Source organism: Thermoascus crustaceus, assembly GCF_041956765.1.
Source record: "Thermoascus crustaceus strain CBS 181.67 unplaced genomic scaffold VTN00scaffold_2, whole genome shotgun sequence".
NCBI classification, from domain to species: Eukaryota; Fungi; Ascomycota; class Eurotiomycetes; order Eurotiales; family Thermoascaceae; genus Thermoascus; species Thermoascus crustaceus.
Genome location: NW_027192528.1, coordinates 3,818,869 through 3,834,090, shown reverse-complemented (window position 1 = coordinate 3,834,090; position 15,222 = coordinate 3,818,869). Strand labels below are relative to the sequence as shown.

At 48.2% G+C, this 15,222-nt stretch overlaps 5 protein-coding genes across 5 annotated transcripts; 2 read left to right on the top strand and 3 right to left on the bottom strand.

Moving 5' to 3' along the window:
- Positions 1–2,000: 2,000 nt before the first annotated feature.
- Positions 2,001–2,411, bottom strand: VTN00DRAFT_4896 (uncharacterized protein; the record flags this gene model as incomplete). The annotated part of the gene is made up of 2 exons (XM_069431368.1): positions 2,001–2,158; positions 2,363–2,411. 2 exons carry the CDS (start codon positions 2,409–2,411, stop codon positions 2,001–2,003), a joined length of 207 nt encoding a protein of 68 aa, XP_069290411.1.
- A 523-nt stretch (positions 2,412–2,934) lies between these two features.
- Positions 2,935–3,833, bottom strand: VTN00DRAFT_4895 (uncharacterized protein; the record flags this gene model as incomplete). Its single annotated transcript, XM_069431367.1, has 6 exons — positions 2,935–3,034; positions 3,148–3,357; positions 3,427–3,455; positions 3,596–3,627; positions 3,679–3,739; positions 3,786–3,833. 6 exons carry the CDS (start codon positions 3,831–3,833, stop codon positions 2,935–2,937), a joined length of 480 nt encoding a protein of 159 aa, XP_069290410.1.
- A 2,784-nt stretch (positions 3,834–6,617) lies between these two features.
- On the top strand, positions 6,618–8,310 carry VTN00DRAFT_4894 (uncharacterized protein; the record flags this gene model as incomplete). The annotated part of the gene is made up of 2 exons (XM_069431366.1): positions 6,618–7,409; positions 7,459–8,310. The coding sequence occupies 2 exons, from the start codon at positions 6,618–6,620 to the stop codon at positions 8,308–8,310; spliced, it is 1,644 nt and encodes a 547-aa protein (XP_069290409.1).
- A 2,037-nt stretch (positions 8,311–10,347) lies between these two features.
- On the top strand, positions 10,348–10,974 carry VTN00DRAFT_4893 (uncharacterized protein; the record flags this gene model as incomplete). The annotated part of the gene is made up of 1 exon (XM_069431365.1): positions 10,348–10,974. The coding sequence occupies one exon, from the start codon at positions 10,348–10,350 to the stop codon at positions 10,972–10,974; it is 627 nt and encodes a 208-aa protein (XP_069290408.1).
- A 541-nt stretch (positions 10,975–11,515) lies between these two features.
- Positions 11,516–13,424, bottom strand: VTN00DRAFT_4892 (uncharacterized protein; the record flags this gene model as incomplete). Its single annotated transcript, XM_069431364.1, has 6 exons — positions 11,516–11,774; positions 11,858–12,047; positions 12,110–12,509; positions 12,577–13,015; positions 13,096–13,136; positions 13,230–13,424. 6 exons carry the CDS (start codon positions 13,422–13,424, stop codon positions 11,516–11,518), a joined length of 1,524 nt encoding a protein of 507 aa, XP_069290407.1.
- Positions 13,425–15,222: the final 1,798 nt, after the last annotated feature.

Here is a 15,222-nt window from a genome sequence, read left to right as displayed (position 1 = left end):
GGTATCGGGATGCTCTGGTCCTAAAACTGTTTTCTGGATGTCCATCACTTGCACAAACAGGTCTTCTGCTTCCTTCCATCATCCCTGATTCAGGTGTGTCACTGCCAGGTTGGCCATGCTGGTCAGAGTAGAGGGATGCTCTGGTCCAAACCTCTTTGATCTCTTCTCTGTCACTTCTTCAAATAATATCTGCGCCTCCTTATATCTCCTGTCATTATAGAGGCATTGTCCAACCTGTAGAGCCAATTCTTCCCTGTATTGTGTTTCATTCTGAAACTCCATACTTTGCAGTATAGACTGTGCATGCAGTAGGTATGCCCACCATAATGTTTGATTTCTATGATCACTAGTAGGAAAGACCCTGTTTAATTGAGTCCCTGTCTTGGCAGTCCATTCATCAAGCATATCCTCCTTTCTTAGCCAATTTCTTGTTGCCAGGCGTACTAATCAATGAAGATTCAGATATTGATTGATTGGTTAGACAGTGATGAAGAAGTATGCTTTCAGAAGCCCTAATGCATCTTACTGTCTGATTGGTGAACTGGCAAGTGGTAAAAGAGACTGTGGGATTTCTTGTGGATTAATGCAGGACATCAAAGATAGATAGTCTGTAGCTAAAGGGTTGAGTTTCTGGATTTGATAGAAAGAAATAAGCCATGTGAGGGCCACTGGGTTTTGAATCTCTGTATATCACCAGTCATCCTCAAACTCTTGACTGAGCAACTCAATCATATCATTCTCTTGTTCTTGAAGGAGTGAGTGGTAGGAGGCTAATGATATCTCAGTTTTATTGATATATGTGGCTGCTTGGGTGATGGCTAATGGCAAAAAGCTGAGTTGACATAGGAGCAAAGTAGTGGCTTGATGATCATTAGTTAGGTCTTTCTGAATTAATAACTCTCTCAGTAAATCTGTTGCTGTTTCATTGTCCATCTTATAAATGGTGATAACTTCTGGTCCCACCAATTTTGTGGTGAGCTGCCAATTTTGTGTAGTGAATAGAATAAAGCTGTGCATGCCTTGCAAAAGATAGCTTTTCAGTGCAGGAGGTGAGCCATTGGATTGTATCCACATGTTCTCATCATCTGCATTATCAATAATGAGTAGCCAAGGGCCAGCTGTGTCTGAGCTCAAATGGGCTTTTACCCATATTTTTATATTTATAAGGTTTATATCTTGCAGTTCTAACTATTCACTGATATCCATGAATGCCTGCTTAATAGTTTCTATGCTGGTCAATGGGATCCAGAAGATGGAATGCTGTGGATCCCTCTCACAGATATAGTAGGCCAATTCCAATGCAATCTGAGTCTTCCCTACTCCTTCTAAACCAGCAATGGCCATTCTTCAGGACTGATGTTTTCCAGTAATCCTCTCTTCTAGCTGCATGACCTTATTGTGGTGTCCAAGAAACTGTGGGTTTCAATCAAATGGAACCATCCAGCAGCTTTTGTGCCATCTTGCAGTCTTGAGAGAGGCTGGCATCTCTGAGAGAAGAATTTTAGCATATGCTGCTGCAGTGAGCGCTGCATAGCCCTGCCACTCCTTATTCTTATGTGAATCACAGTAATCACAGATTCTGCAGATCACAAGGCATGGTAATTGATTCATGATCCCTGCAGCCTCCATCTCAAAACAGAGAACATGGAGCTCTTCAGCTATGCAGTCCCTGGATTGGCATCTTTCATCACCTGGTTGCCTAAGGCAATGACACCATAGTGAATCTGGGGTTCGCTGCAGGTTTGCAGTGTTTGATTGATCTGCTGGCCCTCATTGCTAATGCAGGTGTTCTCTGATTTGGAATAATCATCTGCTGCGGCAAAAAGACAGTCACATCCTGGAGGAGGCTGTGAAAATGCTGCTTTCATGTTTGGATTCCAATCCAATACCTCTGACATCATCTTTGAAATACTCTGGCTCTTGCCCATCATTTTGCTAGACTGAAATTGAGAGATGGTGTTTAACAGAACTGTCAGTGGTTGATTCAATGTGCCAGTACACTAGAAGTGCCCACCCTTGATGGCCTTGCTGTAGTCATATTGAACTACTCCACTGATAGTGCCAGTAGGCTTGCTGACCACCACATCATCCAGTCTGATGTCCACTTCCTTGCTCGGCACACCTCCTCCAATACCAACCATGAGGCCATAGTGGACAGCTGGGAAGGTTAACCACATCTCAGAGACCACTGTTGCTGCTGATGTTGTACCATACACCCCAGTTGGAAGGCAGACAATCACCACATTATGGCCACCAACCTTTCCCAGGGTATAGTTGTTCTAGTCTGTTGAAGTTTGCAGCAGTTTGGTATGGGTCTCATCCAGCATGGCCTTGGCGGCAGTCATCTCCAGCAGCAAGGCACAGACCCATCCCACTGTATAATCCTCAGGCAACAGCCAGTTTTCTGGCATTGTGGCGATGAGGATCACTGATGATTATTGATATAGAGAGAATAGAAACTCGTGCAAAAGTGGCCCCAGACCAACCAGCATGATCAGGTCACTTAATGCGATCACCTGTAGAGAAAATGGAATGGGTGATAGATGCATTCGGCGGGGTACGTCTGTGTACGAGACTGTACGAGACTGTCAAGCCTTGTCTGACGCGCGAACGCGGCTGAAAAGAAGCCAATCATACCAAGTACTCAGTGACGGAAGTGCAATGCTGGAATATTGAATGAAATCTAAGATTTACGATATCGCAAGCAAGAATGTTGATACTTATTGCTATCCAAGTCGCTTCTCTACTTAATGAGGTTGAACTTGTTATCTAACCAAGGCCACTTCATCCTAGGGCGAACATTCATTGATGGTGACTCGGGAAATTCGAAAGTAGCTAATTTGGCCAAGTTTCCTAAAGACTGGGCCGTCATGATCATTCCAAGCCAGCTTGGAGTTGTCAAATCATTGTACTCTCCCCATTCTGCATTGCTATCTAGGCATCACTTTCCATCTGTTCCTTGATGTTCTTGTACTTGACTGTGGAACTCCAGAATATTTGGATTCTGTTCCAGCCCTCCCAGATGCCGAGTGGTCTATGCGCTTTCGTTAGCTGTCTAACTCCATATTCTTTGATAGACTATGTGCATTGTTCCTATAAGGCTGCTGTTGCCAGTTTTGTCACTGCTTAGTTGCCACCACATCACACCGCCCAGCTTGTTGTTCTTGATGTAGCTCCCCTTCGGGCAAGCAGTCATGATGGTGTTGTAGGATACCATTGTTCTCCTTTGAAGGTTGTAGCTCCACCCTGCCAGTGTTAAAGCATCCCAGAACTGTGTTGCTCCGGGACGTGGTAGTGCCTTGTAGTCCCAAATCCCTTTCTCCCAGCTTCCTCTGCAGATCCCAGAATAGGAATACCCTGGACCGTCAGTGTTGCAAATGAACAACTGTACAGAGGGATGCACAGGTTGAGTTTGGATGGACTGACCCCAGCTGTGTTGATGGAGTAGTCAACAGCTGGTATTAGCATCAAAGGGAGTCCCACGGGGATTCTGAGATGAAGAATATATGTTGGCCTGGTGAGCGGCCACTGAGCTCCATTTTCCGGCAAAATCATAAGCCATCAGATTACAAAATGTAACATAATTGTCTATGGCCTTTAGATTCAGTATCTTGTACTTCTCCGGTGCTGGTGCGTCATGTCAGTGTGATTTAGGTGAAAGGGACCGGATAGTCATACCTGCTGGGGCAGCAGCGTTAAGTGTAAATGGCCCATGGAAGGATCTATCCAACGCCCACTTCTGTAAGTTTGCTGGAGGATAAGATACATCTGTAGATATCACATACATCATGGGTCTCCCGGAGAACCTCAAGAAAGTTATCCTTTGTCAGCATCTGAATGAGTGTCAGAGCCAGCTATCTGCCCAAAGCATGGCCACTACATACTTGCTGGGTATTCCCAGTCAATATCCAGCCCTGCTTGCTTGTTAGCCGCGACTGGGACAATTTTTCTGGACGCCTACCATCAAATCCCAAATCTAAGGCCAACTGAGCTGCTGTCCTTGCGAAGTTGGCTCTTCCAGTACTAGTTGACATTGCTTTGGCCACATTACTTGAATATGACCAACTTCCAATGGAGAGAATGACGTATAAGTTTTGATATCTCTTTTTAAGAAGAAAGAGCTGCTTGACATTTCCATAGACATTCTTGCCTTGTGTGCTCATATCTCTGGGGTAAAGATTTTGGATATCAGAATGAAGGTCTGACAGCTTCACCTCTCAATTTGGATCAGCATTGGCAAATGCATAGTTTATATGCGTTAGCTGACAAGCTGGAATATTTCAAGGCGTGTAGTTTCTTGTATAGATTCCCTGGCCTCTGTTAGCATGATGCCGATAGAAGATTGGGGATATATATACCCAGTCAAAGTAAGCAACAGATCGGAAGCTGTTACTAGCCTCTGCAGATACCATCCTCCAGAGGAGGGCCAAAAAGGCCAGAAGGATTGATCTTATTTTTGAGGTCTATCAAGTCTGATAAAGAGCAGATGGCTCTTTATATGATGACAGTCCAAGGTAGGCGTTTCCCAAGTAATTCTCTTGAGTGATATGTTTTGGAGCGCTCTGCTTCAGTGCGATGCATTTTGGGTGCAATCTGTTTCGGTGCAAGCTTTTACAACGGAAAAGTCTCCTCGTGTTGGACCAACGCAGCTAAAAACAGCCGGTATCCACACAGTAAGGCAAATTCAGGAGCTGCTCAAAACTAGAATCTGCCAAGGGGACTCAAACAGAGGCCAATCTGTCGTGAACTAATGACTTGTAGATGATTTGCAATTCGAACAAGTTCTGCTCCAATGATGTGGAGAGCAACTCCGGAACTCAGGTGCCATGAGTGTCCAATAGCTAAAACAATACATTCCCTCGGATCAAGCTGCCAATTAAGGATAGACAAAATATCCCTTCAATATCGTATACTCCCAGGTTGACAGAAGGCTGCTGAATGCTGGCACTGTTGAGACTGTTGTGACATCCTATATCCCAGCTCCACTGGTTCTCTTGTCTGTATATTAGATAGCGTCGCTCTGATTTTTGTAGTTTTGATGTAGCCCGGATGAGTGCATCCTCCATCATTCCAAAATGCGGGACATCTGACCTTGTAACTTAAGTAATGCCTGCTTTGATTCCTGGTTCCAGAGAAGCTCACCCTTGAGGTAGCTAATTTTGCAGGCTAAATCCTCAATCTGTTCTTGGAGATCCACTGATCACCCTTTTTGGAGTGTTGGAGGCGGGAGGGAAGCCGTTTGATGTTGGAGGAAGTGCCCCCTCAGCAGAGAATTTGATGATCAAGGGGTGTGATCTCCTCTTCAGTGATGGGTTCCAAGGTACGGCGAAAGGCTTGATGAAAGCCGCGGCGTGGGAGCTCAGTCATGGTAGTAATGAATTTTGAAAATCAACACTGCCCTGCACACATCACCACATAAGCAGTGTTGGCAAGTTAAATAATTGGCTGGCAAGTTGTCCTGAAAAACACAGTTGCCTCAGTGCGTGCCGATTTGGATGCGCAGGAATCCGGAGGCTGTTCAGGTATTGTTGCTTTTCTTGCAGCCGAAATAAGCAGGGCGCAAGAGACATGATGACTGCAATGTCACCGGCAGAAGCAAGTTGCGAGCCGATTCTGTGTCGCAACGTCTGCATGTCTGGTTAAGCACGGAGGCAGCTACATGGCAGACCTCTGTGGACCAAGAAAGCATGACTATTGATTTTAATGTCCTAAAGGACAGATGGCGACGTAGTAGGACAGGGAGCTTAATGTTCATCCTATCAGATATGCCCACCAGCACTCAAGGTTCAAGGATGAACAGCCTCTGCAAGACCTGCCGCACTTGGGGAAGCCTGTACACCCTCTGCCTGTTCTTCATCTTTGATGATGGTTGATGTGTCACTTCCACTGCATTGCCCGGGGTAATCCTCCCAAGCATCATGCAGCGCCGCTTTCAGTCCCTCGATGGTGTCCTCGTGGCAGCGGATGGTAGATTGAAGCTTGGAGATAAGCTGCCTCTGTTCCTCATTTTGCAGAAAAACATTCTGGATATTTGCCGGTGGGCGATTGGAACCAGGCGATTCGCACTCGCTCAGAAGATCCAACAGGGCCTCATTGACCGAGTATAGGCTCGCAAACCGCGACTCCAATTCCGCCGTCTTGTTTTGTTCCTTTCCAAGTCCAATTCACGGCACGAAGGTGGGTGATTCTCGAGCACTTGGTTAAGTGAGGATTCCAACTGGTCCCGCATACGATCTGAATCGGAGAGCATTATGCGCTGGTCTGTGACATCGATCCGAGCCGGCGCTCGGGGCTCGGGACGATCATACGGAGAGTCCGAGAGGCAGACAAACCGCCCCCAACTGCGGAATTCGAGCCGATTTATCTCGTTACACCGGTCGTACCCCGTATGACCAATCTTACCCAGCTGTTCTTGAGGGCTTTCCTGCGGTGCAGCGGTGCCTATTACAAGACGTGACCAGGTGCTTAGCAGCGGGTGTGCGGTCGGCTTTCTGCATCCCCGAACCGCGCGAGGCCGCGCCCCTCGTCTACATACTATCGCTTGCTCTACAATATCTCCGGCTGAAGAAGGTCTTGTACGACCTCGAGGAACCCACTTTTTGCCGTTCCTGGTGGTCATGAATGCTGTCAAATTCGACGCTTTGCCTGTGGATGCGCCTCATCGCAAACGCAGATCCCGAGGCGGCTGCATCGACTGCAAGAAGGCCAAAGTAAAATGCGACGAAGCTCGACCTACGTGCGGCACATGTGCCCGTCGACACTATGTCTGTCAAGGCTACGCTAATACGAAGCCACAGTTGCGTTGGCAGCAGACTGAGGAATCTCCTCGTGCTTCATTACGCAGGAGAACAAAGTCCGTTGATGCTTCGGCCAGGAGTCCGAGCCAGACAGGTACAGAGCTCTCTATCCATTCCTCTATATCGGAAATCGACGAGCCTCCGTCTCTGCCATCATCCGATGACTCAACAAAGACCGCTTCGCCATCAGTCAAATCCAGACGAACGTCGACAACATCGGTAACGACGACGTCGCGCGATGCCTCTGCACAGTCTCTCCTTCCGCCATCACCACGGAGTCTTCGTCTTATTCCTCCAGCAATGATACGCGCAGCTGATGAACCTGGCGTCAAAATATACTTTGGTCGACATCCGTTTGATCTCGTCATCAATTCCGAGTTCGTCGAGGAGATGAATGCGCTTACCCTTCTCGTTTTGCAACGGGATCCAGTCGCCATCGGGAACACACTCTCGGCAATTGGACAGCTCTATTTGGACGCAAGCGGTAGCAGCTCGCTGGTACCGTCTCTCACCAGACGGGCGCGGACTTTCGCCAGATTGCGAAGCATGAAGGACCCCAGTAGTGAGATTGAGCAAGTGATTGTGATGGTACTCGGCCTAGCTGCGATGGAGGTAAGTAGACATTCCCCGGTGTATGTCCAAATCTAATAGTGCTTCACAGCTGGTCGATACCAAATTCGGACAGGAACAGCACTCGATTCCAATCCTAATCGGGTACACAGCCTTTGTAATCAACAAATATATCAGCGGTGGACGGGCCCTGAGCTCAGTCGCCAAGTATTTTGTCCGGGCGTTTGCTCGCCAGGACATGGTCTTGTCACTCGTAGCTATGCGCCGGCCGTTTATTCCAACGGCAACCTGGCTGGACCAGGACAATGGAAACCCAGTAGACCGCCTCATGGGATACACAGTGACACTGATGCCGCTTCTCGAGGAAATATGTGCTTTGGCCGAAGATATACGACACGAAAAACTGGGCATGAAACAGAGAACTTATGAAGACAAGTCAGAGGAAACCCCGTTTTCGTCAGCTCAAATAGGCTTGGAAAGAGCCCAAGACCTATCTGCCCGCGTTACTGCATGGCGTCCATTCCCCAACCGTGCCGTTTCTAGCCAGGCATCCAAGTCATGCCTTTCGCAGGCATACGCTTGGCGCTCTGCGGCCCTTCTTTACCTGTATCGCCTCTTGAACCCGCCGGGCAGCAGCCCAGAAGCTAACATGGTTGCTTTGGGCATGGCGTGCGAGGTGCTGGCCCATCTCAGCGCGCCTCCTGATGAATTGAAGGGCTCTCTCTGGCCGACTTTCATTGCGGCCTGCGAGCTGGAGAGTGATGAGGATCGAGCCACTGCTATTGACGTCTTCGACGGCATATATCGCAGTAGGAAGACCGCCACATGTCTGCACACAAAAAGATTCACTCTCGATCGTGTATGGAAAGCAAGAGATGAGGGCGACGATTGGAACTGGATGAATTTGGTTCACGAATATCCAGGAGAATGTATCCCTATTTGACCTCTCAAGGGCTTTTGGGCAATAATCATGGGCTCTGAAGGAGGTTGGGACGAATGCTTTTCTTCGATGGCATGTGCATCACTCGCATCGTCAGAATTAACAGTGTTTCTCTACCACTAGAATATCAGAGCTCACCAATATTCATTCATACGACGGCCTAAGAGTGTTGAATGCTCTATTCAAGAGGTACTTCCGCTGTCGTGCTGGAGGTCCGTGTTCGGTGGTGGTGCATTCAGCGTTTATGGCAGTGGTACTATTATTCCTTGCCGTGTATTTGTGGAGGAATATTCCCTGGCAGACGCAAGGTGTCCGATACGGTTGATGTGGTGGTTGAATGTGATTCAATAATGAGGATATCCGTTCCGATATGGATGGTTATATTTCTTATAGGCTCGGGAGTCTATATGCTGACGGCGGACATGATGCGCTTCCTCGAGAAAGTTGAGATGACAGGAAGTCCAATGTCAAATCCATCTTGGGTCTCAACACGCTCGAAGTATGTCGTGTGCGACGACGGGTCTTATCGGTTTCAGAACTGAACACACGGTTGTTCTTTCGTACCGTCGCTAGCGCATAGTTGTATGGCCGGCTACTTGTGCTGCTTCCGCGACACGGGGTTCCGCAGAGTCAGTGAAGAGGGCTTCGTCCTGTTGTTGAGCCCAAAGTTTCCTTGTTTATACCCCGATTTGAATTTCCATTTGATTTTTTGACACTAAACTTCCATATGTAGATGGCCTTTATAAGCAGAGGACACAGACAAAAGTAATCAAGAGAGAACGGCCAACGTGTCCTAAGCGAAGAGGGGAATACCTGGGTGAAAATCAGTGAGATCAGTAAGGCGTGCGAAGTGGAGTGGTGAGGTACTCTACCTCGCACTGTGCCGTGTTTGTGTAGATCTTGTCTATCTGGTCAGTTTACTCCCTGCTACCATACCATTCTAAATCGAGAGACTGCCTTGCCTTTGAGAGCAGGGAAGCGGATGGAATTGAGGTAGAGAAAGGACGAAAGACTAAAACCTTTCGTATCAAAGGTATATGCATTGTGGAATTCACAAGAGGCTTCGGTTCGAATGATCGCAACATGTAAGAAGACGAGAAGGGTCGTGCGATTTTAGTTATAGTATGAAGTAAGCAAACGACTTGGCTATCGTGGGGAAGATCCATGATAGCTTAGGCATCGATCCGCGGTGCGATAGATAGCTTAGATAGGGTAGATCTCGGAGCGGAGCGGGGGCAGGCTGCGGGGGCAGACCTCAGACCTAGGCTGCTGATCACTGAACTGGTAGCTAGTAACAAATGGAGCACAGACATCAGTATGCAATATTCATATCGCAAGGGTTGATATATCAGTTTATGAATACATGATAGCCACTCCTTCAGTGTCTGTCTGTTTGTCTGAATCACCAAGGTGACATCCAACGTGCTCCTGGAGCTGCTTTGTTCAAATTCTTTTCGAATTGCAAGTCTTGTGTCATTGTGCCCATCGGATTATATATGGATCATACTCATGAACTGAATTTGTGTGGCCTACAATACACAGAGACCAAAGCAAAATGCCATTACAGACATCTTTAGGAATGGTGAGGAAAGATCTGTCTATTTGTTAAAGATCAGTTTTTGTCTCTCCCCTAGGAGCAGGGATATACGCTTATACTGTTGTTCTACACAAGATCTCTTATGCTCTCAGCCATGCCCGTCTCTTAAGGTGTCATCAGCATACATCCGAGTTGAAAGGATTCGTACTCATTCCATGATTTATACGCAGGAAGATATAGGAATATTTGTAGCCTAAGGTACCTCGTATGTACCCCTACCTATCTTATGTAGCGCATAAGGCTTCCGCGGAAGGAAAATAGCATATCCATGGATCATTCAAAACATGCCCGGAGGGCCACCCCCCCCCCCCCCCAACCAGCTCATCTGGAACCGAGTGGACAGGTTCACATCCCGACCGATTTTCTATCCCAATACCTGATATAGGAACCTCACATGGTTTCTGAAAGATCAACAGGACAAGTCCCTACTTATCCCATCCACCATGACCTCCTCCAATTCCAACTCTTCCAACGACGACGACAACAACAACAACAACAACTACCCCGAGCCCCTCATCGTCCCCCCTCTCCGCTCGCACAAGCAGACCTTCATCCTCCTCCACGGCCGCGGCTCCAACGCCTCCAAATTCGGCCCAGAACTCCTCTCCACCGAAATGCCCGATCCTCACAACGCCGACAAAACAGTGACCCTCGCAACCGCCTTCCCCCACGCCCGCTTCGTCTTCCCCACGGCATCCAGACGCCGCGCGACCGTCTACAACCGCAGCATCATCACGCAGTGGTTCGACAACTGGGCCCACACGCCGCAGGAAGCCGAAACCGCGCGCCAGCGGGAGGGTCTGCAGATCGACGGCCTGCGTGAGACGAGCGCGTACCTCCATGGTCTGCTGAGACGGGAGATTGGGCTCCTCGGTGAGGGTGGGGAGAGGAACGTTATCCTGGGGGGATTGAGCCAGGGGTGCGCGGCAAGTTTGATCGCGCTCTTGCTGTGGGATGGGAAGCCCTTGGCTGCTGCGGTGGGGATGTGTGGGTGGTTGGCGTTTCGGAGGCAGATGGAGGATGTTGCGCGGGGGGTGGAGGCCGTTGAGGTTGAGGAAGGAGGAGTTTAATCCCTTTGCGGCTGATTCGGGGGGTGGGGATGATGAGGGATTAGATCTACCTACTCGAGCGGTAGAGTATTTGCGGGAGGAGCTTGGGGTTGGAGGGCCTGCTTCTTGTCCTTCTTGTTCTCCGTCGTGTCGTCGACCGTTTCCGTTTCAGCGTATCCCGATGTTCCTTGGTCATGGAGTTGAGGATGAGAGGGTCCCAGTGTATCTTGGGAGGGAGGCTGCGAGCTGTCTAACTGCTATGGGTGTTGAGGTCTCCTGGAAAGAGTATGAGGGGCTTGGACATTGGTATTCAGGGATCATGTTGCGTGACTTGGTGGATTTTGTACGGCAGAGGACAGGTTGGGAATGACATTCCAGGTCTTATAGGACGCGTCTGTTCTTTTTAATGGGGATTTTCAGCATGAAGGTGAAGCTTCAGAATATGGTTGAGGGATATCACATGGGGTATTCGGAGAGCTAACTGCAGGGACGTCATTAATCTCTTAATCAATTAATTAATAAAGATTTCTATATGTATTCGTTGCACAGGGGTATTCATCATTCACAATCGATATCGGAAATGCTTATTCTCCAAGTCTGTCAGATCCTCAAACCCTTCTCGGGCCTCCTGCTCGTCCTGCGCGTGATAACCAAGACGATCCCGACTTCTGTTCTGGAAGAAGCAGATGCCCGTGTACACGATTTGCAGCACGACAACAGCCGCGTAGCACGTCTCCAGGCCCTTGATGGCTGACATGTAATGCGGAGCTTCTTTTGGAAAAAAGAGATGTGGACCGGCAATGTTGCCAGCGCAGTAGAATCTGTCCAAGCCAGGTATGGACGGGTTAGTTTTCTGTTGAACTAGTAGGTATGTATATAAGGATTGCATTCACCGAAAACTCACAAGAAATAGAGACCAATAACGGTGCTCCGCTTTGTGTGACCAGCAACATTAAGCACAGGCAGAGTCCAACTCAGAATGACGGGCGAGCCGAGGACACCTTGGATCCAGGCGCACGCTACGAGGTTATATGGATGTGCGGTGCTGATGGTCATTATGCCTGCCAGACCAACAATTCCGGGTATGCATCCAACTGGTGGAAATGAACTCTGTCAGCATTTATGCATTATTTCTCAGGGTTGCAGAAGGACGTACGGATAATCGTAATCCCAGTCATGTTTTTGAATGTGGAGATGTATCCCAGGAGTATGACACTGATTATTTCACAGGCGCCACCCGGCATTTGCAGCAAGTTTGCTCGGACAGGAGAGAAGCCGAACCCCTTTATAAGAGCACTCATGAAGTTCGACACGCTGCCGTTCAGCATGCCAAGGGCGGCGGCCATAAGAAGCAGAAGATAGGTCTTTGCGTCAAGAAGGGCTTCCCTTAGTTGGTAGAGAAGGAACTTCGGGTGTTGGACGCCTGTCCTGTTCTTGGAAATTCGCCAGACAGCCACGATTCTTTCGTATTCGCTGAGCATTTTTCCGTTGTGTGGGCCATCTGGAAGGTATAGCAATATGACAGCTCCCCATGCAATAGTGAAGCAGCCTACCACCTGTGAAAATCCATGTCAGCAATCATTTTCACCAGGAATATTGTGCATCAGGAAGGTAATAACCTACGAGATAGATAAGTTTCCAGTTTGGAACGGCTATATGATCAGCTTTCCCTAGACCCCAGGCAAGCAATGCACCAATGATGCTGGCGATACCATTTGCTGCGATCCACAACGATGTCCGCAGAGGCTGTTCGTCTCGGGTCCACAAAATCGAAGTGAGGAGCACCCACGCGGGAGAGATGCACGATTCCACGAATCCCAGAAAGAATCTTATGGCAAAGAATCCTGAAAAGTCAAACGCACTGGCCTGGAGCATGCACAACGCACCCCATACAAACATAACGGAGCCGACCGTCTTCGCAATCGGGAAGTGCTGCAGAGCAAGGTTCGATGGGTATGCCCCGATCAACCAGCCAAAATAGAGAGCTGATGCGACCCAAGAGTAATCGTCTCCTACCATGTGCGTGTCTTTTTGGAGGCCATAAGCGTTGGAGTAGTTCAGTCTGCATTTCAAGCACTATTAGCCTTGTATATAGCCTTTAGATTTTTCTGGGCTGGGATAGATGGTAAGTGTTCACTGTACGTTTGTTTATCCAGGAAACTTAGCATATATGTCACCATCATCTATATGTTATCAGTCTTGTGGTGCTTCTTTGTCCGGCCCATGGCATGGATCCCTACCATTGGAAGCACTATTAAGTCAAGCTTTCTTCTGACCTTGACAGAGTCTCTCTCGAGCTCTGCCGGATCATGTTGAAGAGAAAGCTCAAAATAATGGGCCCCAACATCTTTGTGTACATTCTCGCCTGACGACTTGAGTGTGTTCGTGGTGCTGATGTCTTGCTTCTCAGGCAGGTTTGATGCGGTGTTCTCTGTTTCTGTCCCTTCTGAGGGTCCCTTGTTGTCTGCCATTTCGCTGCGGTATTCAGGAAGGGGGCCGAAAAATGAAGCCCAAGCAGGCCTTATGTCACTTCAGAATATGGCCGTATCTCTCGTCTCGGAGCCCGATTGGTATATGCATTCATAGAGATATCAAGTCCTGCCGGGTTTCTGAGAAGGATCTGTGGCGATCTGTGGCGGCCTCTCTCGCCTGATCTGCTAATCGAGCATCTTCGTTACACCAGACGGGGCTAGAGCTGAAAGCCAGCTGCTGTCTGCATTCTTCTGGACCAGTCGCATGCACAATAATTAGCGATAACATTAACAGAAGTGATCGTCACAATGCTGCTAGTAATGGCTTGTTTAGCCACCTCGGAGTGGATCATAGCCCGGTGGAGTAACGATCGAGTGGTTTCCTAGGCGAGGGGGAGTAGATGCAAGAAAGCTTAAAAAAGAAACCCCGGTGCGGCAGATGAGGAACCACACAGGAGGCTGTTCAAATCAGACCGAAATACCCCTCAATGAAGACATGACAGTATACCCTTGAGCATGGAAGAATGGAACTTTGTCCTCTCAACTGTATTCTCCTTCTCTCAATGATTGAAATCTCCGATACCGGTTGCGCACATCGCATGCCGTTCTCGCTCGCTGTTGCGAGATGTGAATCTGTCCACTCCTTCTCCCAGGCCATCCCGGCTGCTTAATGAACATAAGCTTTAGCATACATGCTTTGTAGAGTAAATAATGCATACCTATTGGTTTGTGCACAGATCTCCTTGCATTGGAATGGCGGGACTGAGGAGGGATAGGTATAGAGGTATGCAAGCGAAAACTCGATGTGGTGCTGCACACGCAAGGGTTGACGGAGGCATGGCACGACGTTGGGAACATCCTTAGTAGAAAAATCACGGAAAATAAGCTCACCGTCTTCTCGAAGAATTCAACGAAGCTGATTCTGCGGACAGAGGTTCTTTCGGGCTGGATCAGGTCGCTTGAACGATAAGCAGGAAATACGATACTTGAGCGACCTTATCGGCAATCTCAAGCTATCGCAACGCGCCATGCCCGCCGGAGATTCTCCACCAGCCGTGCTGTATACCAAATAGAGGGGCAGTTTTTTCGATCAGCAAAAGTCCATCGATTCACTCCATGAGCGCTAGCTTTTCTCGGTAGTATATGCCTCTCCGTGGAATATTAAGGAGGGAGGCATTTGTGTCTTTGAGACAATGATAGACATTTTGACCTAATAATATAAGACAGTTGATACAGAATTTCCTGCACTTTCAAAAGTCGACGAGAATATTCAGGCGTTATGTGAGCCATCCATCCTCCAAAGTGGTTATTCACATGCTATTTCTGACATCTATGCATAATCATAACGAGGCGACCCCAAGCTCACGGCTGGCGCGCCGGTCGCACTGCAACTTGTAGTCCCTATGCCGGGAGACGCGCAGCTCTTGAAAGATGTTGCATTGATCGCCAGTGTTCAGAACAGATAATTGAAATTGAGCAGAAACAATAAATTCGCCATCAGCAAAGAGTTGCGTACATGTGTAAACTTGCAAGGGCCCCGGCCATGGCAGTTTATATTATATTAGGTAGGTAAGTAACAACGCCAAAATGGATGGATCTGTGCATAGTGTAAGTTCAAGAAGCAGGGCACAAAATGCTCACACCTCTGCCTTGTATGAATATATATATATGTATATATAAGGGATCTTACAAAAATGCTTCTGGTATAGCTCTGAGAAGCGTCACTGAACCCAACGTTGTACAGTAGGTACCATTAAAAACGAAAACCGTCCTTCGGCAACAGTCTGGAAAACCTGAC